Consider the following 21,843-nt stretch of genomic DNA (forward strand, 5'->3'; position numbering starts at 1 on the left):
TACACAAGTATAAAGTTCAGAATGTAGCACTCACTATGATGCGCCCTTCAGCGTATACTGGTCACTGCGTTAACATAATATATGCTCTGGGAAACAAATTGCATTTGTGCTAATCTTACTACTGGGAAAGCACCTTTGCGCTTCAACAGCACATGTCATACTAAGCAGCTCTGACTATTTGTAGAAAAAAAGGTGTTGCCGAATGGTAGTAAACTTTATTTACGTGGATAGAATTAAATGTGCGTTGCAAGCGTAGTTGTGTGCATCCTACACAGGGCGCCTTTTTTTTAGCTATACCAACTTCTTAAAAGTTGCCTGCGGCAGTTAGCACAATTCTAATAATTTATCCAAATTTCTCGATGAGGCGGCCATTACTTGCACGAGAAATAATTCGCTTACTGAATAATTAACATAATTACGCCGAATAATATTAATTGATTAGATTACGGCAAATAAGGGACCAGTGCCACCTTCATAATTCATTCGAAGTCTATAGCCTGCCTTAAAAACTCACTAGCTACAATTCGTAGATTGAAATGGATTGAAATATATGCCGTAAAGTAATAAAAAAATATTTTATTCGCGCAATTATGTTAATTATTCAGTTTACTTCTCACAGAAGTAATGGTCCCCTCATCGAGTAACTTAGATCAAAGGTTATAACTGTGCTATTTGCCACAGGCTATTTTTAAACATTTGTTGCACGTAAAAGAAAAGAACACCTTTAGAAAGGAAGCACAATTCTTTGAAGTTCTCTTAATTCTCTCAATCAGAAGTTCTTGAGTATAGTGACATTGCAAGCAAAAACACATTACTGGCAGGACATAACGCTAATTGTATTTGTGTAACACACGGAACAGTTTTTACGTTGCTCGGTCCTCTAGCTGAAGCATTAGGCAGTCGAAATATGCACTTCGGCACCAAACCGTCACATACGAACGCCAATATGCTACATCTGACATTCGGCACTATGTCTGTTCGTCTCTTAAGCGACAAACTAAGGGAAAACGTGGGGCTAACTAATGTTGCGACAAAAAGATAGCACAAAACATTGTCTCACGTGATATTCATTGAGGCCGTAATATTTGTAAATGCGGCTCCTATGTAGCCGTAAACTTTCTTCACGCCATCTTCATCGTAGACGATTGTCCATGGCGGGTACTGTAACCGGAAAAGAGAAACGGCTCCTTGTACTTAGGCAAGCTATAGCTGCTCCGTTACCTACGCAGCCTAAAATCACGTTGTGGACCAAGTAAATCTCACCAAGAATTTCAAAACAACTAAGTGCTTACGGGAACGGTGATGGCAATAGGTTGGTGGGCGTTGTTCATGGTAGTCATATGTATTTTTTTTCCTTTTGCAGAAGAATTACTTAATTTGAATAGCTAACCCTCAGTTATCTTACCTAATCGATAAGGCGTTGACGCAAAAGTTGGGAATCGTGCAGAAATGACGAACACCAGCGTTTATAAAAGTCCGAGGACACTCAAGCACGTCTTATGAGTTGTGAATGCGAAAGCATTAATGTCCATTTCAACTGCGCAAAGCAGTCCTTCGAGTGTTGCGCTGCGAGTAACGTAATATAGCAGTATGTGCTGCCCGAGCCAGCTAGCAGCACGAGCAGCCTGCGGTGACAACGCCGCATGCCACCGACGCGGGGATGCCCGTCGGGCGACGTGTCGCAGCGATACCCGCACGCATCACGCAACACCTGGCGCGCTATTTCAGCAGGAGGTGTTTCCTTTCTCCCATGCTTCCAACTCCTCCTAACCAACACAAGTGCTGTGCACCTCGATTCATGATGTCATGCTACCTTGCCCGACTGCCACAGAATCTAATCGGGATGCTCCCGAGTGAGCCGAGGTGAGTTTGACGCCACCACGTTCGTCACGCCGGACTTGACAGCGGAAATTGTGGAAATTTAGGTCCAAGTATCATGACGTCATAAAGCAGAGTGCACAGGCCTACTACCTAGGTATTTAGGGGCGTTGGCTGTGCTCCATCGAGGAGCGCTCCTGCCGAGAGCGAAAGGGAGGGTGACGTGGCGCCGCGGTGATGCCACCTCCCTTCACGCAACACCTGGCGCGCTAGCATAACAGCAGGCGTATCCTTTCGCGAGCCCTGTTCCGTGGGTGCGCGGCTTGTGACGTGGCGTCGCAGCCACTGGCGATGCGAGTTTAGATGCCATTTCGCAGCTGCAGATGATAGACGCCGGCTTTTTCGCTATATGGGCCATTTGACGCTTTCGCATCAAAACACGCAGATCCGACGCAAGGTTGCGAAGCTTGTTTAATATAGCATGACAGCAGCAAGGGCTGATGACATGTGCAAAGGGCTCGTCACCAGAAGTTAACTGTCTGCGCTAAGAGAACGAAGCTGACATTGTAAAAGGGCAAATGTTGATGATATGTGTACGCACAGAGAAGTGCGACACATATGTAAATACACATAAGGGTTCTATACCCCTTACGTCAGAGTGACACAACCATCCAATCCTATTGGAATCGGAAAGAATGGATATGCACGAACCTAGTGGAACTGTTACGATCGGCCTGCAGGGGTACTGCTTTGCAAAGCTATCTCAACGCGCTGCAGGTGCTTTGATCAATCCGCTGTGGTGGCGCCCTTGAGAGAACTGGCGAGGACGTCAGCACTAACCGACCATGAACTTCCTTCGGAGAATTGGAGACCACGGCAGCGTTAATCCACCATGCGCCTACTTCGCAGAGTCGGCGACGGCAGCAGGGCTGGCCACGTTTGGCGGACCTTGTATTGTTGGTTGATTTGCCGTGGCCTTCATGGTCTCTTTGCAACAAAAAGAGCTGCTTTAACAAAAGGGTGCTTTGCCATACGTTTTTCCTCGGACCCCAGGATTCGTCACAGTCTGCTGACACTCGTGGCGACTACCGGAGAAAGTTAGCTCTGGAATTAAGAGGCGCCGGCTGTAGTCAGGTGTGACCACCTGGCTACGAGGACCCGCTCAACTCGGGTTCTGGGAATCCAAAGTGCGTAGGTGTGTGTGTGAGCCCTCCCCCTCAAAGGCGGGTCGACTACGCCCCAACGACTATGGACTTGTCCGATTGGACGAAAGTTGGACAGCAGTTTTCTCTCCCCTAGGGATCTAGGGAGGACAGAGACTTTTTAAGCACCAGTTTGTCGGCTGCCATAGTGTGCTCGTGCTCGACAAGCGGTGTGCTTGGAGCTTTGTGCTCATGTGCTGTATGCTTCGTATTGCGTGCTCCATTTGGAAGTCACGCTAGACTGTCGAATGTATCTCTTGTTTTAATGTAAATAAATCCTGTACTCCTAGTCCTCGATGAGAGCAAGTTCCTCCTTACAACCACGTCCCAAGCGTGAGTGAGTTGGACGACGGCATGGGCCCGCTACCACATAGTTCATGCCCGAATACAAACCTTACAACTGGGTGCCAGCGGTGACATCGTCCCTAAAGCATTACAGCACGTTCCAAGTGCAGAAGTTGTCTGTTCGGGCACATAATTACGCAGTGGCACATACTGAGCGGTCCAAGTCGCCTACTCGGCGAGAAAGTACATACGTCAAATTGTTTATCCATATATCCACAAATATATTGGACGAGCAAACGAAATCCCAAGCCCCGGGGAAGAGGCAAAGTACGCTGCAATTTATAACCTAGATCCTGTATGGCCCTTTCTTCCGTTATAAAAGATAACAAAAATAATGAAGTTATGCATATCGAACCCAGATGCTGGAATATATGTGAAGTGAAGCAATTAACTAAATCCTGTGCAACTAGCGGCGGTGCGTACAATTACCTTTACTTTCATCCTATAGAGCAGGCAACCTCATGCAATAGTAATAATAATCTTTCTTGCCCTTCTTTATTTTTCTTGATACATTTTCTACTTCACCTAAGCATACATTGCTTGTGGGTGGGTATCCCGATCAGCAGTGACATGTCGGGCAAACAAATATACATTATACAAAGAAACAAAAATGACGGATGTGTAACTATATCTGGTTACAGCTTTCACTAAGAGAAGATAAACATGAACATATGTAACAGGAAAAATCCCTTTTACAACGCTAGAAATCGACACCAGAGTAAAATAAATGCATAAAATGAAATTAAACTCACAATACCATTATGAGTAAAAATACATAGGCTACACAAAATACACAGCAAGTACACTTTATGAAAGAGAAGGCACCAATTATTTCACATCTTTTTCACTTCTTTGATGCTACCACATTGCATGTATTCCTGCGGAGATTTATTAAGAGCATGTGGCACGTAGTAGTTTCTCATTCTTTTTCCATGGTTGGTGTACACTTGTGGAGTATGATATCTTTCTGTTTCTCTTCATAATATTTCTTTGTTGACCGGTGTTCTGCATTCTTTGTTGTAATATCGAAAGGTCAGCACAGTGTAAATATAGCGTTTATAGAAATTTAGCATGGAAATTTCTTTCATCACTTCTTCTTTATATGCTTCGTGAAGGATTGTTCTGTTTACTATATCTTTTGCACGTTCTGTAGAGGAGCTTGTTAATTTTGGTCTGCCGACTCAGTGAACAATTCGCATAAACATAAACTATAACAAAGAATGCTCTCTCCTAGAGATTCGTAGACCATATATCGAGATTTCTTATATGCACCATCACGCAACTTACACATATATGCAACTACAATTCCAAACTTTTTTACATTACACCTTAACATGCTCTTCCCAACTCAGAAATTTGTATATATATATATATATATATATATATATATATATATATATATATATATATATATTGACTTGATATAACTTGACTCAAACATTAAAATTATGCAAATGCCACGTGCCACGTAGCTGGTCAGAACCAAGGTAATATTATTTGCCGTCGCCTGGAGATACTCAGATTATTTTTTCCATAGCGCCTAATTATATAACTGATCGTAATTATTTAATAAACTTATTAAATATTATGCTTAGATAAAAAGTGGCAATGAGAAAATTGCAGAGCGACATGAAGAACTTCCGATACAGCTTTCTGTTGCTCAATGCGTGCTACATGAAAGTACCCGCCATGGTTGCTCAGCGTCTATGGTGTTGGACCGCAGAGCACGAGGACGTGGGATCTAATCCCGGTCACGGCGGCCGCATTTCGATGGGGGCGAAATGCGAAAGCACCCGTGTACTTAGATTTACGTGCACGTTGAAGAACCTCAGGTGGCCCAAATTTCCGCAGTCCCCCACTACGACATGCCTCATAATCAGAAAGTGGAAATACCCCACTATTTAATAAATACACGAAAGCTTTTGTTTTTTCGAGTGTGAAAGAAGCCCACAAGTGCACGCAAAATTGCCACGCGACTGGGCGCTCGAGGAACTTAGCGTGCGCTCGCTGCCTCCTGTCATGCTTGAAAAAACCCTTTTCTGTAGCACGTATTGAGCAACAGAAAGCTCTTTTCGCAATCCTTCCTGTTGCTTTACAATTCTCTCATTGACGCTTTCAATCTAATTATAATAGTTGAGAAGTTGATTCATTAATTATGTATAATATGTAATTAGGCGGTACGCAAAAAGTAATCTGAGCATCTCCAAGCGATAGCAACTAACATTTCCTTGGTTTTGCCCAGTTACGGGGGATTTTCATACTTTTATTGTTTGGCTCAAGCTACGTGGGATACCTGTTATAAGGCCGTTATCTAGTACTAGTATTTAGCGCACATATAATCTTAGTATATATATTCACAAACCTATAAACAGGGATACTCATCTACACAGTAGACAGCAGTCACGTCAAATCCAGTAAAGTGAAAAAAGAAAGCTTCGCCTAAAAAAAAAAAGAAAAGAAGAAGAAAAACCGCAAGAACGTCTATATGGATGGATGGATGGATGCTATGAGTGTCCTGCTTGAAACGGGGTGGTGGGTTGCTCCATTAAGCTCTTGTTCTTATTTTCTCTAATGTCCTACCTATTTTTTACGCAGACAAAGAATTCCGAATATCAAAATTTCTGAACTACTATTGGTAATTTGTCTTTGTACCACTCCGTTGTTTGTGGTGCTCTTGCTTTTCTGCCACCAGACCTCCAGTCAGCTTTTACTAATCTCTATTGCAGAAATGTTCCCTTTCCTCCTGCTATCCCTGAACCCGAGGACTTCAAGGAAGCAAGCGGAGACTAAACCGACAGTCGGGTAGATATTTTCACATTTTATTAAAACATGCGCCATCGTTTCCCTACCTTTATCACAGCAAGCATATGCTTCTTACTTGGTATACCTCCCATTATAACTGCGTGTTCCAAGGCATCCTGATCTCGCTTCGAAAATTAAAGAGCTGCTCTTGGAGTTACCATAATTTGTTTCTTTTGGGATTTCGCTTTTAACACTTAGGTATTTACTCATACCAGGTTTCTTTTCCGTTGCCGCCCCACAGGCGATTGTCTCAGCCTCTCTGACTTCGAATTTGACGCTCTTTGTTGCCATGTTGCTTATTATAACAGTCACATACTTGCTGGTAAGCTTCCTAGCTCTTTTCCTCCGTTGTGAGCCAATGTACTCATTGTACAAATACATGATCACTCTTGCAACTCATTTACTTTCTTCCTTATTCCTTAGCTGTTGTCGAAATGAAGTTTACTCTGAGTTTCCCTCAATTCAAAACATGTCCTGCGAAATTTGCATTCTTCCCCTGAGCGCACAATGCGGGCTACCCGCGGACCTTTGCTTGCCATCAATTTCTGATGCCATCGAGTCCATCGAGACCGCATTTCCAAATGTAAATCCTGGAACCATTAGACTTTTCCACATACCCTGGAGCACTTCGTACCTATTCGTGCACATGTTATACCCATGTGCCAGGGTTTTCAGCACCCTCAAACGTACACCTTCCCAAGTGCGCGTCTGGCTTATTACACTGGAAACGTGCGCGCTTTTGCCGACACGTCAACAGCTTTCAATTCGTGTCTTTCGTTTGAAGGTGTGCGCTCTATTGCAAATGTGTTTTCGAATGAGATGCACAATTTGACATTCCAGCTCACACAATTGTACAAGTATTTCATGATTAGGATAATTAGTACTAATCACCTCATCAAGAATACCGGGAATGAAAATGTCCAGCTTGCGCAAGGCTACTGCTGACAAAACAACGTTGGCTCCATCCTCATATCTCGTTGCCTCATTTTCCAACTAGATCTCTCTCTCACCTATCGCATCCCCTTGCCCCTCCCCCAGTACCGGGTAGCCAACCGGAGATAATGTCTGGCTAACCTCCCTGTATTTCCTTTGCCTTTCTCTCTCTCTCTTTTAACTAGCTGCAGCCGCGATAGCTGGGAGACTCCGTATATATAGTTAATTTACAATTAGTTTACGCAGGTTGTACAAGTAGGGATGCTTTCAAGTGATTACAAATCAAATACTAGCCAATTTTCTTTGAAATACTTTCGAGTGACCGAATAAGATGTACACCTCCCGCATAATTCATAATCTTGCCAACAGTCTTTAAACCTTCTGTAGTCCACCCACGTGCGATTTGATGGTCACATGGCGCGGACAAGTCTGAACATTTCTTGCAAGTCATTCCCATGTTCTTCGATGGGCGACACTCGGAAAACGTCAGACAAAACTGTAAGGGTTATTTTCTATTAAACCTAAAAAAAAGGGGGAAATACTGTATACGAGCGCTTCTCTTGGATGACCGACTGTAAGAGAACCATACTGACATCGCTATTAAAAAATTCCATAATAGCGCAGTTATGTTAATTGGAAGTGCAACAGAAAGTTGTTACCGTCGCGCCCTAGCATTTAGCGTCTGAAGGTCAGGGGCCTGCTGGACTAAAGTACGAGCGTATACGTCCATGTTGCTTACCGAGTACCCTGTTACTTTCATGTGCATGACGACAGACCTCCTTCGGTTGATTGCCGTGCCTGTCTTGACGGCGGCTCGTTAAATAGGAGCGGTCAGCGCGTGACCTCAGCAGCGTGGTCGCATGCTGCAATCGACCGGTCTCGCGAATATGCTTGTATTAGTATTTATTAGCATCAACCTAGGGAGGACAATTTGTCTGTGGGAATAAATGTCGAGTTGGAAGAAACTTTAAAGGATCGTTTATCACCGCCAACCGGTTACAAGTCTCACGTTGTTTTTCGACATACGTGCACCGTGGCGAAGATGTTTCGCAGAAAGAGTGTTCTCCATGGCGCTATCGACGCCTGCATCGGCGCACGAAACGAGAACGTACTTCTGAGAACATCGTTTTGTGGCGAAAAGATACCGTACGCCAAGATTGGGGAATAGATGTCGAATATAGGACTTGCAATCGACCGCCATTTATACAAGGGATCCTCCTGTGATAGATAATAAGGCACGCTGTCCATATACACTGAAAACACTATTGATAAAGTACAGTTTACTGCACTGCACTGTTGATCTGCTTATTCAAGGTTTTTTTCAAGCGGCGGTCAAAAAACCACAAAGAAATTCATTGCTTGTGCAAATAAGCATTTTTGCGTTGTCAAACAGCTATAGTTAATAGGCGGTTGAAAAAAAAGGAAGAAATATGAGTGATTCAATAAAAGAAGTCAAGTCGACTACAGCCACGGCATATCAAGAACTCAGTGATATTGTGGACGATATGAATAACAGCATGCAAAGAAACAACCTGCTTGTCGAGCGCCTTCCTGAAATTGAAAACTATGAAAGAACAGAGAACATCGTCAAACAATTATTTTCGGCTCACCTTAACCTAACTCTCGGGCACATAGAACGTGTCCATAGAGATAGGCCAACTCCGGTCAGGTTTCTATCGCAGTAGAGTTGCAAGTTGGGCTAGTTCGTGGAAGTTCAACTACTTTTGTTGTCCCTGTGTTTTAGCGCAGACCCCCGTATTACAAGACGGTTTCAATCGCCCCATTATCATTAAGTTTCTCAACTACATATTAAAAAAACAGAAGCACTGAGCGACGCTTTGAAACTAAAGAATCTGGTCTCGCCTAAAGTATGGCTGGAATACTTCTCGCCTAAGATCCAGCTGGCACGTAAAAAGCTTCGAGACTTTGGCAAGGGAAACCGGCAGGAAAGCGAGCGTCTTACGCTCTTTTTTCACACACTACACATGCAAGATGGCTCCTATCGGTACGATTAATAGTCTAATTCTGTTGTTCTAGTCAATAAAAAAGCCATCCCTTGCATAAATGACCAGCTGCAGCGATTCACAACAAACCAACTGCGCATAAAGTTTCATTGCTCCTGGCAAACTTCTAAAGCTTACTTAAGAAAGTCGATATCTTAAAAACACCGATACCCGTGTTTGGTGATGATATCATCATCGGTACAGAAATGGGGCTCACCAAGCATATTGCTGATAATGAACTATCACTGCTGAAGTAACTTGTAGTTTTTCGCAAAGAACGAGAAGTGACGCGAGTAGGTGGCGTAATAATTGCTGTCAAAAAGGAATTTTAGCCGTCTGTTATATATATTTACTCGCCGCCTGAAATTATTTGTATTGTTATACGCGTCGCTGTCATGTGCATTGTGTTATTGGTTCGTGTTACCGATCTCTAGATAGCCAGCCAGAGTTTGCGGATCTTTTCAATGATGCTATCGAACAGGTCTCAAATAACTTCCCAAATGCCACACTTGTTTTGGCTGATAATTTTAATTATCCAGAAATAAAAAGCCCTACACAATGGGAAAATACTCTTGATCTGATATTTACTAACCATCCTGAATATGGAAGCGCGCTTTTGTTCTTGAAGAAGTAAGTGAGCACTGGCCGTTCACTGCACTATGGGGGTATGCCACGCCCTCCCCGCCCCCCCCCCCCAAAACAAACAAACAAAAGAAATGAAAACAATATTTGACTATGCTGGCGTATACATATTGCCAAACTGAACCGCACGTTCACGGCGTTTGTGGCCGAATTCCTACACAATTTCGCAAGCCGATCAGTTCATCACAAATGTTCTTTATACAGAGACAACCTTTAAGAAATGTGAGATTGCTGCATATCAAACTTAGGTGTCCCGTTTAAAGCAGACGATCCTTGGTTCTCACGTGAACTAGAACAAACGGCGTTCAGGAAAGCTTCGACATCAAATACCAATAAAGGCTGGGAAACTACAAAAGGCTGTCAAAGTTTACAGTTGCCTCAATCAGTCAAGCTAAAAACGAATACTTAAACTGAACTTTGCCCTATCTTATGATTACCCACCATTCGAAAATTTTGGTGGGTAATAAACGCAAGAAAAAAGCTAAGCAGTGTATAAATCAAATTGGAGAATGGTGACCTACTCTCAATAGAAGAATCTGCCGAAAATTTTATTCACGGTGTTTATTACCGACAGAGTGCCTTTTCATGAAAATTTATTCATCCAACAGCCCACATCACCGCCCGCGTTGACCACGAACTCAAAGTATACCCACCTTTCGCACAGACTAAAAAATATTTACGCTCACCTTTAGTCTTATCAATAAATTAGTGGAACGCCCTTTGACAATTCATTGCCGACATTGAGGAATTGTCTACTTTCCAATCGGCTTTATTAACCTACCTTAATCAGAAAACCTGCCATACCAGCTGATCTTTCCTTAACAACCCTGTTATCCTGGTTGCGCGCCTTGTTACCTTTGATCACTGTTATGTACTTTTTGCATTGTTCTAATAGTGTTGAAGCTCTATCTGGGGTTATTACAGTATATAATCATTAAGACAGGCTACGACTAGATGCACTGGATCTCCTCAACGCTGAAAACAGTTCCTTTCTTTATTTGTGTTTTGTTCGTTAGGTTAAGTTCTGTTAGCGTTAAGTTTAGGTTAGCGTAAAAGGCGTTAGGGTGGCGCGACGCATTCTCATAGTGGTTGCAAGGGCGTCGAGCATCACCAGGGGCCTTTCAGCCACTCGCGTTCAACCGTGGTTGCTAAGTCCCTATGCCTTCTACATTTTCAATATATGCGGCCCGTCCTCTACTACTGTCCTTGCTGCTCCGACGGAAACATCTGTGATGTTATTTTGAAGGTATTTCTCTGTAAGGTGTCAGAAACGTATGATCCAGCGCGGATGACTTAGCATGACCATCGCAGGTGCGAGACAGTCTGTCCGACACAGCTACCGCCAGCTGGGGTGTCAGTGCTCGTTTCTTCACCTGTTTCACCGCATCGGCAGCCTGCATCCGAGCGTAAACAAACTCGACCCCACTCCGCAATGCCGCACTCCTAGGGACAAACGCATAAAACGCGCGCAAAGAAACCTCTCCTCCGTAGTGCCTAGGCAGTCATTTATTCAAGAAGCAAATGCCCTCCTTCCCCATTTCTTCTCTCGTACACCCTCTTACGCGCGCAAGCGCACAAATGACCGGTGCCTAAGGAAATTCCACGCCCTGCTGTGCTTACTAGCAACTGTAAAGTCGCCGCCGGTAATGACAGCACCCGTCTTTTTCATGCGCAGCAATTCCACAATGTAGTAGGTAGTGCACATTTTGAATAGACCAAAATCTAGACCATACGATGTGTGGCAGGTCCACTTTATTGGCATTCGTCACAAAACATAACCGGTTGCTTAGCTAGCTCTTGCATTGTTATTGCAGTTCAATATTACCATGAACTAAATTATAACTTTTTTCGAAGAGAACACAACAAATTAGGGACCATGTTGCAGTTAACAAAAGAAGAAATGTTTGCTGAGGGAGGGCCCGCGCTCGTGGCTTTTCTTTTTATTGAATGTATCTCGCTCAAATCCTGAAGCGAGGCGCTTTGTTGCTACGTCTTCCCCGCATCACTCGTGGCCACAGGCCGCGCTTTCGTCGCGAAGTAGGATTGGCGAGTGGCTCATCGTGTAACACGTCGGCGACCTTTATGTACTGCCTCACATGAAGCCAGCAGTCAAAGGGCAGAACATCCAAGCGCTGACGATATTCGACGCTCTCATCCCACGACAAGCAATTCTTCACCACGCCCGCAACTTTCATGAATGATTCCATATCCCTGAGAGATCGCACGGCTTCCTGAATCGCATCCTTCGCTCGACGAAGACATTGACCTTCGGCCTGTTCTTGCACCCTGGCCACGAGGACAGGACTGTGGGCGACTCGCTCGAAAGCTTCCGCGTAGCGCTTGTTCCTTGAACCCATCACAAAGTGCGTTCCGCAATCAACGAGCGCCGCGTTCCGTCTGACAATGTCCAGTACCGCGGCCATTTGCTCCTGAAAATTGCGATTTTCGTCAATGTGCAAAGACACCAAGGTAGTATTGCATGCGAGGCGTTTGGCGAGATGAAACACGAGAGGTATGTGTCCCACAAACCAAAGTGTTCTGAAAACAAAGTGGGTAATGTACTTGCTGTTCACCACCAGACTGGCAAGCAAGGAGCCGCTTTCATCGTCCAGCTTCCAATTTTCGATATTAATATCTTCTAATGTGTCGTTGCAAGAGAGTGCCTTTATAATAAGCACCACCGCGTCTCCACTCGCAAAGAACATCATGCAGAGTTGTCGCAAAGATTGGCTGTGCACTATGCACTCGGAGAGAAGAAGGCATGCTTTGGGGTCAAGCGGCGCTTCCTCCAGACAAACGTCCATCTCGACCAAACGGGTGCAGGAGGGCAGCACCTTAAGGCACTCTAGAATTGCTTCAGAATCATCATCAGGGGAAATCTCAAGACGAAGTTCACTGGCTTCCTTGCAGGATGTTTGCACACGGACCAGGTCTCCTACGCATGTGTCCACAATGCCCAAGTCTACTCTATCTTTCGTGCCTGTAATTCGGAGGGCTTCGCACAAGGAACTTATGGTATCGGAGGCTACCGCATCAAATTCCACCTTTTTGATAGTACTATTGGACGCCACCGCGCAGAGCAGGGCGTGTTGCTCGGTAGCATTGAAAGCACTCACATTTAGCATTATTTCTTCAAGGCCAGAGACAATTTCCAAGGCTACGGCGAGGGGAAGTACATTCCAGAGGGTTCGGTCAGTGCGGGCCGACTCGCCAATCTTTGAACTTCGCGACAGAGGGAACAAATACTCATCCGCCTGTAAGCTCCACTCGCAGTACTTGAAGCCAATGATCCTAAGAGCACGATTCGTGTCCAATAAACGAGCAAATGACCAGGCATCTGGTGTCGTGAGTGTAAATCCCACAAGGTATAGTTTCGAGACGCTCTTGTTTTGCGACAGGGCCTCGAACACTGCCCCTAGGTAAGGGCATCGGCTGAAAGAAGGCTTGCTTAGGCTGAGGCTCTTGAGGATGGCAGTTTTCTTAAGGTAAGAGCAAAATGTGTTATCGCTGTCTCCACTTAAATACTCGATGTTGGCGGAGAGCTCAGTTATGGAGCTGTTAGAGACAAGCGCCTTTAGGAGAACTGGAAGGCAGCCGGGATGCGCCTCAACGTTAATCAGCGTGAGCGCCTTCAGCGTGTCTGTGGTGGTGACGTACTCCGCGAAACTCGCTTCTTCTGAGAAGTCCACATTCGTGCAGTCTAGCCTCTCTAGGCCTTTCATGTGGGCGATGGGCGCGACGAGGCGTTTGGTTGCGTCCCTATTTGAGTGCGAGCCGAGCAGGGTGAGCTCGCGAATGTTTGCGCTGTGATGCAAGGCGTCGTAGTAAAGCGCAGAGTACGGACCGGATCTCTGCACCACGAGCACGTCCAGTTCGACACGACGGACGCAGCGGTGCACTGTGAGCAGCCAGTGGACCAGGACGGCTGCATGGCGGACGCGAGCGATCCAACGGCAGCGTGAACTGGGGGACATTCCACGTATGGGCGTCAGTGAGAGCTCACCGGGAGGTGCTTCGCGCAGCTCCATGTTGATGAACATGAGAAATTCATTCCATGCTGAAAGACACGCAAATACGTGGCACACTCGACCCCCATTGGTGCCGCCGCTGCCCGACCCGTGCGTGCATCCCAGGCTGTGGTCCAGGCGCCTGGCAGTGTAAGGCGTGCCGGACCACCGCAGGTCCGCGTACACCTTGCCGACCGGCAGCAGGTGAGGACAGAGCTGGTTCAGCTGGCTGCAGTAACGCCACAAGTTTGGTACCTCCGAAGACATGCCGCTGCAGAGGGAGCAAAGTGGCAATGTAGCTCATACAAAAAGAGGACAAATAATGTTGCCTCATTACATGGCTTAGCTTAAAGCGTTGTTTCCTGCAGTTTACACAGCTCGAAGCGAAAGCGCTGGTATTCTGAAACCTCCTTACATATACAATAGCCGTGATACAAAAAGCAGTAATTGGAAGTACTTTATAGAAGTTAACATTTCGAAACTAATAAAAACTAAATACTGAGGTTTTACATCCGAAAGCGACGATTGTGATTGTAACAAACGCGGGAGCGACTCCCGCGGATTCATTTTGACCGCCCGGAGTTCAATAACGTCCACCTGAACGTATATAAAATATTTTTAGGGTTGTTCGCGGTAAAAAGAAATAAAAACAGAATGAGGTTACACAAAACTCACTCAAGCTCTTAAAAAGGCCCTAAAGTATCGCACATTTGGTCTTCCGAAAGTCGAGGACAAGGTTTTTATGGGGCCCTTTCGTGCACATGGCGCCAACTACGAAGCTGAGGAGGCAGTTACTCAAGCATTCAAATATGGAAAAAGCATAACTTCGAAAACACAAAATCTTCAAATGCTCCTTAAACCTACTGTTCTTGACATTGTCACACTAGCGATACTTGTGCGCCTATACTCGCGGACAACTTTCTGTGGCAATGAAGGGAAAGCTACAGGGGCAGAGCTTCTGCGCATGTGTTGCCGCGCCAAGTAGTCCACCAGCGCTTGACAGTGATTTTATGAACGCGGGCGCCGAATCGTGTGTGTGTGTGAAGTGATTTTTGGAAAGGAAACGGAAGAGATGAGTGCAGCGCCGTAACTGTCTCTCACAGGAGGACACCTCAACAGCACTGCACGGGGAAGGGGGAATGGGAAGAAAAGGATGAAGGAGAGAAAGACTGGACGAACGTGGCAAGGGGGAAAAAAAGAATGTGAGTGCGGGGCTCACAGCCGCGCTCTCAAGTGCGTCGCATTGCAGTAGTCTAGCAGTGCCGAAAGAGCGTGCTTCACGATGGACGAGTGGGCTGCAGGGAATAGCAGCGCGGTCGCCGTATCATAAGTCAGTCCCAGTCGCCGATAGACTGTACACAAGTCCGTGCGCTCCACATCGAAGGCAGGGCAGCGAAGTAGCAAGTGGTCGAGCGTCTCCAAATCGGCGCAGTTGCTGCACGCGGGGTCGCCGAATCGACGCAGCTTCCACGGGCGACGCTTTCGCGTTTGCCCAGACGCGGAAGGGAAAAGCCACAAGGTAAGTAAACGTCTAAATTCGGTTTTATCTTATTTAACTGTGGCTAATAAGGTATTTATGTTTTCTCTTCCCTAGGTTAAACTAACGTGGATGGGAACACGGGACTCTTTTCGGAAGCGCTCTCACTTGTGCGCGCTTTGCCTCCGTAGCTTTCCCTCCAGTGCCGCAGAAAGTTGTCCGCGAGTATAGCACGCTCCATCGCCGCCGCCTGCAACCAAGTGATTTTGCAATTCGAACACATGCTACGTCTCGGCAACTGCAAATGTCGATTTCCCCCCGCGATTTCTTGTGAGGGGGGATTTCCCGTAATCGGTTGTATTACAGGAGCTAACGCGACAAAAAGGACGACTCAAAGAAAGATCGGCTTATTAAATCGGCTTCAATTACACTCTTAAAATATTTTCTACTCTGCACAAGACCTTAGTTTATTTAAAGTACCCCTAAACCACTCCGACCTCGTAGGCGAGTGAAGCGGTTTCAATATCGTCTTCGCTAATCTCCCTACTGGCGCTCTCTCTTCCTAGCCACGAACTTCTCTAGCAGATATATACGTTGACAATGCGTCACTACCAAAAGCCACCTTGCTGTTTTCTTGCTTGAAAACACCCGCGAACTCAGCCCGCATTCATTTTTCTTTGTTACCAAGGCTATGGAGGCCGCTTGAAGATACAGGTTCAACGGAGGTGTTAGAATTATTTTGAATCGTTACTTGAATTTTATAAACAGTTCATCCGCTTCGGCGCGTTTTGCGGAGCCCAGTTTCGTTACGCTGTCTGCGGGATCAGCTCACTTTACTATTGCACTATCTGCATTATCGCACCACTTTACTAGACGAAAGAACCAACCCAGCACAGGTGGTATGCCCGGGAAAGAAGGTTAGAACGTTTGATTTATTAAACAAGTCATGTGTTTCAAGGCATATATTCTTTTTCAGAAAACTAGGGTACCGTTTGTCACGTAATTCAGTACAGAACAGAGCCGATCACCAGTACGTCTATCGGGGTAATGCAAATGGCTACGCATGAGCCAATTCGCTATACGATTGCTGCCGTGTGTGTGAGCTACTGTGTAGGGCGAACACAACAGCCGCGATGGAGGCAGCAACAGCGCCAGCCGCCGGCACCGCCAACCCAGCTGGGAAGGGTTCGCAAAGTATCGCTTCTACAGGGTGTTCCAGCTAACGCTGCCAAGATGTTTGACGAAAAGAAAGAATAAAAGAACATGGCGCAAGATAACTACTGTTAGATACTGTAAGTCTTGTGATTGTATCTTGCACAGTGTTTTTTAAAATATTTTTTTCCTGTTCAACAACTTGGTTAACATTAGCTAGGACGCACGGTATAACTTCGCATGGCACCCACCGCGGCTGCTTAATGGCTATGGTGTTGGGCTGCTAAGCGGGAGGTCGCGGGATCGAATCCCGGCCGTGGCGGTCGCATTTCGATGGGGACGAAATGCGAAAACAGCCGTGTACTTAGATTTAGGTGCACGTTAAAGAACCCCAGGCGGTCCAAATTTCCGGAGTCCCCCACTGCGGCGTGCCTCATAAATCAGATCGTGGTTTTGGCACGTAAAACCCCATAACTTGGTATCGTGTCTGTCGTTCCGCGAGACCCCGCCGTACAAGCCGAGCAAAGGCCTGACCAAGAGGTAAGTTTGCATACTATATTTCTGCGCTACAGCTAAGTTCATTGTTGTAACAGATTTCACGTGTAGTTGAGAGCCAAGTAAGGCTAAGGGTGTCGACTCTGAAAGGCTAAATTATTACGCAGAGAAGTAAATTGGTGGGCTAGTTCGTTTAGTTGTCCTTTGAGTAAGATTAGACAGATAAGACGCATTGTGTCAATAGGCATTGTTGTGCGATGAATTTGACGTTGCAGAAAGACAATGCAATGCGCGTGCAACAGAACGCTAGTGCGCGTGCGCGCAACGCTCATGGCAGCAGCGCAATGCAGAGCATGCTTCGCTGCACGAGCAGGCTGAGTGTAGCACGACGGTCAGCCCAACTTTGTCGTTTCGCGGCTAATACGACTGCGAGTCGCCCGCGCACGGTGGGTACCGCCCGAGAAGAAATTCCGGTGGAACACATTTCACGATGACTATTGACGTTAATTCGATAATAAATTAAGCTGCGTACCGACACACCATCCCGCTGAAGATATACAGGGTGTTTCAGCGAACACTTTCCAAAATATTTAAAGGTTGCCTGTGGCAGTGGCAGAGACCTCGTGTAACACCTGGCATGCTAGACCTGAAATAGGTGCTCTCTTAAATAGGTGCTCTCCAAGACTGCGTTTGGTATACGTGCATTAATCAAAGCTCGCCCTTTTTTTTCTCGTGAGGCTCTGCTAGCGTTGTATTATGCGTTCATTCATAGTCACATTAATTACGGCATTGTTTCATGGGGCAGCACGTACGCTTGTCACTTATCATCAATTCAACATATCCAAAATCAGTCAATACGCATTATCACTTCTAGCTCCATGCAATCTAATGCCTCTTGATAAGGATCTAAGCAGAGAGGATGCTGTTGCATGGCGACAACTGCAGACGGGTACTTTCCCGAATTTAAACCTTCTGAATAAAATTTTCCCTACACAATATGAGGCTAAGTGCCCATGGTGCGGAGAGAAACCAGATCTGTACCACATATCATGGGCCTGTCAGAAAATTGAGTCCCCAACTATCTATAAAATTAAAAACCCGAGTGCGGAACAGTGGGAGAGTATGCTTTCCAGCGTAAGCTTGAACGGCCAAAAGCGCCTAGTAGAGCGAGCTCGCGGGTTGGCCATACTCAGTGGAGCCTTGGACTAGGGCACCAACCCTGTGATTGCAGACAGAAGAATCCATCAGAAGATGGAAGACGCCGTCTGAAGCCGCGAAGATCTTTTCTAGAGCCCAATAAATGTTTTCCGATCCGATCCGATCCTCTTTGTTACTTCGAACGTATAATATCTTGCCTATTATTAATTTGTTTCAGTTTAACATACTCGTCTTACTCCACAGGTTGCTTCATAATAACCTTACGTTTCCGTTCATTGCAACTGACCTTTTGCAGAATAAAAATATGACCAGATTTGCGGCTAACAACAATTTATTACCCATGGTTCATACCAATTACGGCAAAAAAACATCTTCCTTCACTGCAATTTCTCTTTGGAATGAATTACCATCAACCATAAAATCCTGCACTTCTCTTGCAATTTTTAAAAATCACCTTAAGCATCATTTCCTGCGATAACTTAACTACGATCTGGCGGTGTACCTTTGTCTTTTATCTCACATGTCATTTCTTGTATTTCACCCATGCCTTTTTCCGACTTTCTGTTATAACGTGCTTTTCCTGTTTGATTGTAAATGACATGTCTAATGATGTATTTGATCTGTAGATGTTGTTTTATAATACGCTAATTTGCTGTCTATTGATATCACCATCAGTGTTGTTATTATTAACCGAGGGTCCCACTACAGTTCTTTGACTTTGGGACCCTCGTCTGTATATTCGTCATGTAATTACTTTTGTTTTGGAACCAATAAATCTGAATCTGAATCTGAATCTGAATCTTGCGCCCCTTCTGCTAATGACCTTTTCCTCCGCCGAGGCGCGCTAATGGCGTGGCATCGCAGCCAATGGGTATTTGGGAGCCGTTTCGCTGCTTCCAGACGACAAACGCCAGTTTTTTCGCTGAATAGGCCATTTGACGCTTTCGTGCCAAACGTAATTATATGATGACTCTGCTGCCTTGTCTTTCTAAAGAATCTGCGGCTAGTCGTTTCAAAGTGCTTTAGGCAGCTCTCGCGAGCAGTGCTGTCTTTGACAGATCGAAAGAGCGCGTGCGGCTTGCGTTCGACTGGTACTTTGGGATCCTGTGCTTTCGCATCGAGCGCACTCAGGCACTCCGAGCCCTGTCATCGTAGCAGTCTTCGAGATGAGCATTTCCCGCCACGTCATCACAACATAGAGTCGCCGCTGTTCGTGATGGACCGCCATAACCTAGGCAACCTAGGCACAACATGCTCAGGCACGTCCACGGTGGCCCCGTATGAATCAAGGCTCGTCACACCGGCGCGTCCGCCGTTGTTCCAGGCAGTGTCGGGAGCATTGGTAGGCAAGTATCGGACGCTTCTAGTAACATGGTTGCAAACCTGCCATATCCTCTTCCGAGAGCGGGTCGCACGTTCGGCTTGCGTGCTTGTCCTACCTCGGCCCCAGAGTTCGAGGAAAGCCGAATCTGCCAGTCTCTGATTCGCAGGATGGAGGGGGCCAGTCGAGGATACCACGAGCGGCACTTATCAGAAATGTGAAATCAACGCGATTCTCTGCAGAGCCTGTGCGCTTTAAACGGGAGAAAAGCGCACCGTAAGCGACGCTCAGCTACAACTCTTTTTCCAGCTGATCGCTGCATGCGCCATGTAACCTTTCAACTTGTATATAAGCATATAAGCACCTGGAAAAAATTACGGTCACTTACCGACTGGTGCTGGAAAACGCTGCTAGTCGGCGTACGACGTCGAATCGCGATTGCAGAACGCACAAGTGAGCGACCGCGTGCCTGCGTTCACCGCTGATAAAGTCGGTTCTGTGTCCTGCCAGGGTTGCCAGATAGCGTTAACTAAATACCGCCAATCAGCCTTCAAATGTAGCCAAGAAGAACACCCTAAAACAATACTATACCCTTTGGGTCGTATCTTGCCACACGATAATCGTCATCCGTCTTGTCCGCATTTCCTTTCTTTAACGCTGCGAGCCCGGCACTTCCCAGTAACGAACGACATACGCGTCATCAGCATGACACAGCATTCCTGACAGGAAAGTAGCGGGCGCGGCGTTTTCAAGAAAGAAAATGCAAGCAAGGCAGATGATTATCGTTGTGTGGTAGATATAGAGCCCGAAGCATAAAGTTTCTCACTATAACACCTAGAGGGTAATCTGGCGCCACCGTCTATGGGAGTTTCTTAAGGGGGCACCGTGCCGCCATGGGAATGACGGTATATGTGTCTGCGAGGCTCGTGTTGGCTGGTGTTGTAAGAGGCTTCGTCTAAAACGTGGATATGGCTACGCAAGTAACGCGTTCTCAAAGTAAAATCTTCATAAAATGTTTCCATTCACGCATATTACATCTTCACTCACCCACAATGCATGACCGAGCAAAGAAAAGCAAGAACAGACGACCAACTGTTTCAAAGCGAGTGCGAACCTTGTCGTCTGTCCTCCAACTTTAGCGGCCCGCTGATACTTTTTACGTAACATGCAGTCGTACACACAATAACAAGTTCTCATAGTTAAAGAAAACATGTTCTCGCGTAATAATAAAACTAAAACAGCTTTTTACGTGCTGTTCTAGTAGAAAATGAATCATTGTGACAGACGGAACGGTACTTGCCAAGCGCGTCTTCAAGGTGTCCTTTCTCTACGAGAACGATGCCAATCCGAAGTCACAATATACCGGCATTCCCATGCATACCACAGCGCAGCAGCGCCAGATTTCCCTCTAGGTAATGTAGTGAGAAACTCTATGGCCCGAAGGGTGTACGATTGTCTAAGAGTCTCGCCAAGTACAAAGAAATGTCCTGAGGCAAACATTGTCCGAGAATAACCAAAAAAAGAATTGTCAGTTTTTAGAGGCTTCTGTTTTATCAAGATCTTTATTTAACCAAGAACAATGAAGTTTAGTTGTCGTTGCACCTTGCTGTCTAACTCTGCCCAATCAGAAGGTGCAGTAACACATGTGCAGAAGTGCCACCTCTGCTGAAACTTTTGCTTTGTTTCCACGGAAAGTTTCCACGAGGTTTTGTATGGGAGAGGTTATGCTGGTAAGGCTGCGATGCGACGGCAGCCGACGTGCACGGCATGCGAAATCAGGAGCAGCAAATGCGTAGACGCATTAGGCTTTAATGTTGGCGGATTATAAATATGCATGCGTACAGAGCATATCTTGCAGCGCAATTAGGGGGCAGGCATTTCGGGTCGGGGTCTGCGGGAACTGACGGAAATAACGGAGATAACGCGATGATGCTCGGCCGGTTCTTATCGCACGCTTGCCGTCACCCCGCTAGTGTTGGGTCGACATGGCTTTGTCATCAGCTGCCCCATCATCAAACCTGCTGCCGAGGGCGGACTACGCCAAGAGCTGGCGAGGGGAGTCAAGATTATGCACGTCTGCTGTCAAAGGGTAGGCGAGAGTAAAAGGTTGTCTAATGAGCGCATATCTCCGTCGCCAACCTTGCGGGACAATGTTGGCCAACATTTCTTTTTGCTGTTTAAAAGCAAGAATGAAGAATTAAGCACCTCGGGTATTTCGTCATTTCCTTGTCTCCTGTTATTGTGTTCGCCTTCGCACTTCGGGAATTTCGTCATTTTCTTGTATCCTGTTATTGCCTTCGCTGTTTCATATCGGTATGTAAACGTGAATGTTTGAATTGCTCAAATAGATAAGAAAGTAATCCGATGCAACACGTATACGAAAATTGATCCGCATGCAAATTCCGGTTTTATCGTTGTAATGAAGGCGTAGAAGACAATGTAGTTTTATGCAACCTCAGACTTTCTTAAAAACAGAGCTCCTTGGCTA

General features: G+C 45.9%; 1 protein-coding gene across 7 annotated transcripts in view; it reads right to left on the minus strand.

Annotated features, from left to right (window-relative positions):
* The window catches only part of LOC135903794 (uncharacterized), a 468,489-nt gene that overhangs the window by 14,260 nt on the left and 432,386 nt on the right, over positions 1-21,843 (minus strand). For 6 of the 7 annotated variants that reach the window (XM_070537736.1, XM_065434201.2, XM_065434206.1 and 3 more), the window contains one exon: positions 1,061-1,161. In XM_070537736.1, coding sequence (XP_070393837.1) covers positions 1,061-1,161 — 101 coding nt within the window. Of the gene's footprint in view, positions 1-1,060; positions 1,162-19,743; positions 19,873-21,843 lie in introns of those variants that run through there. The other variant, XM_065434216.1, reaches the window with a different exon arrangement.

The sequence above is a fragment of the Dermacentor albipictus genome, chromosome 4 (assembly GCF_038994185.2).
Source record: "Dermacentor albipictus isolate Rhodes 1998 colony chromosome 4, USDA_Dalb.pri_finalv2, whole genome shotgun sequence".
Lineage (NCBI taxonomy): Eukaryota > Metazoa > Arthropoda > Arachnida > Ixodida > Ixodidae > Dermacentor > Dermacentor albipictus.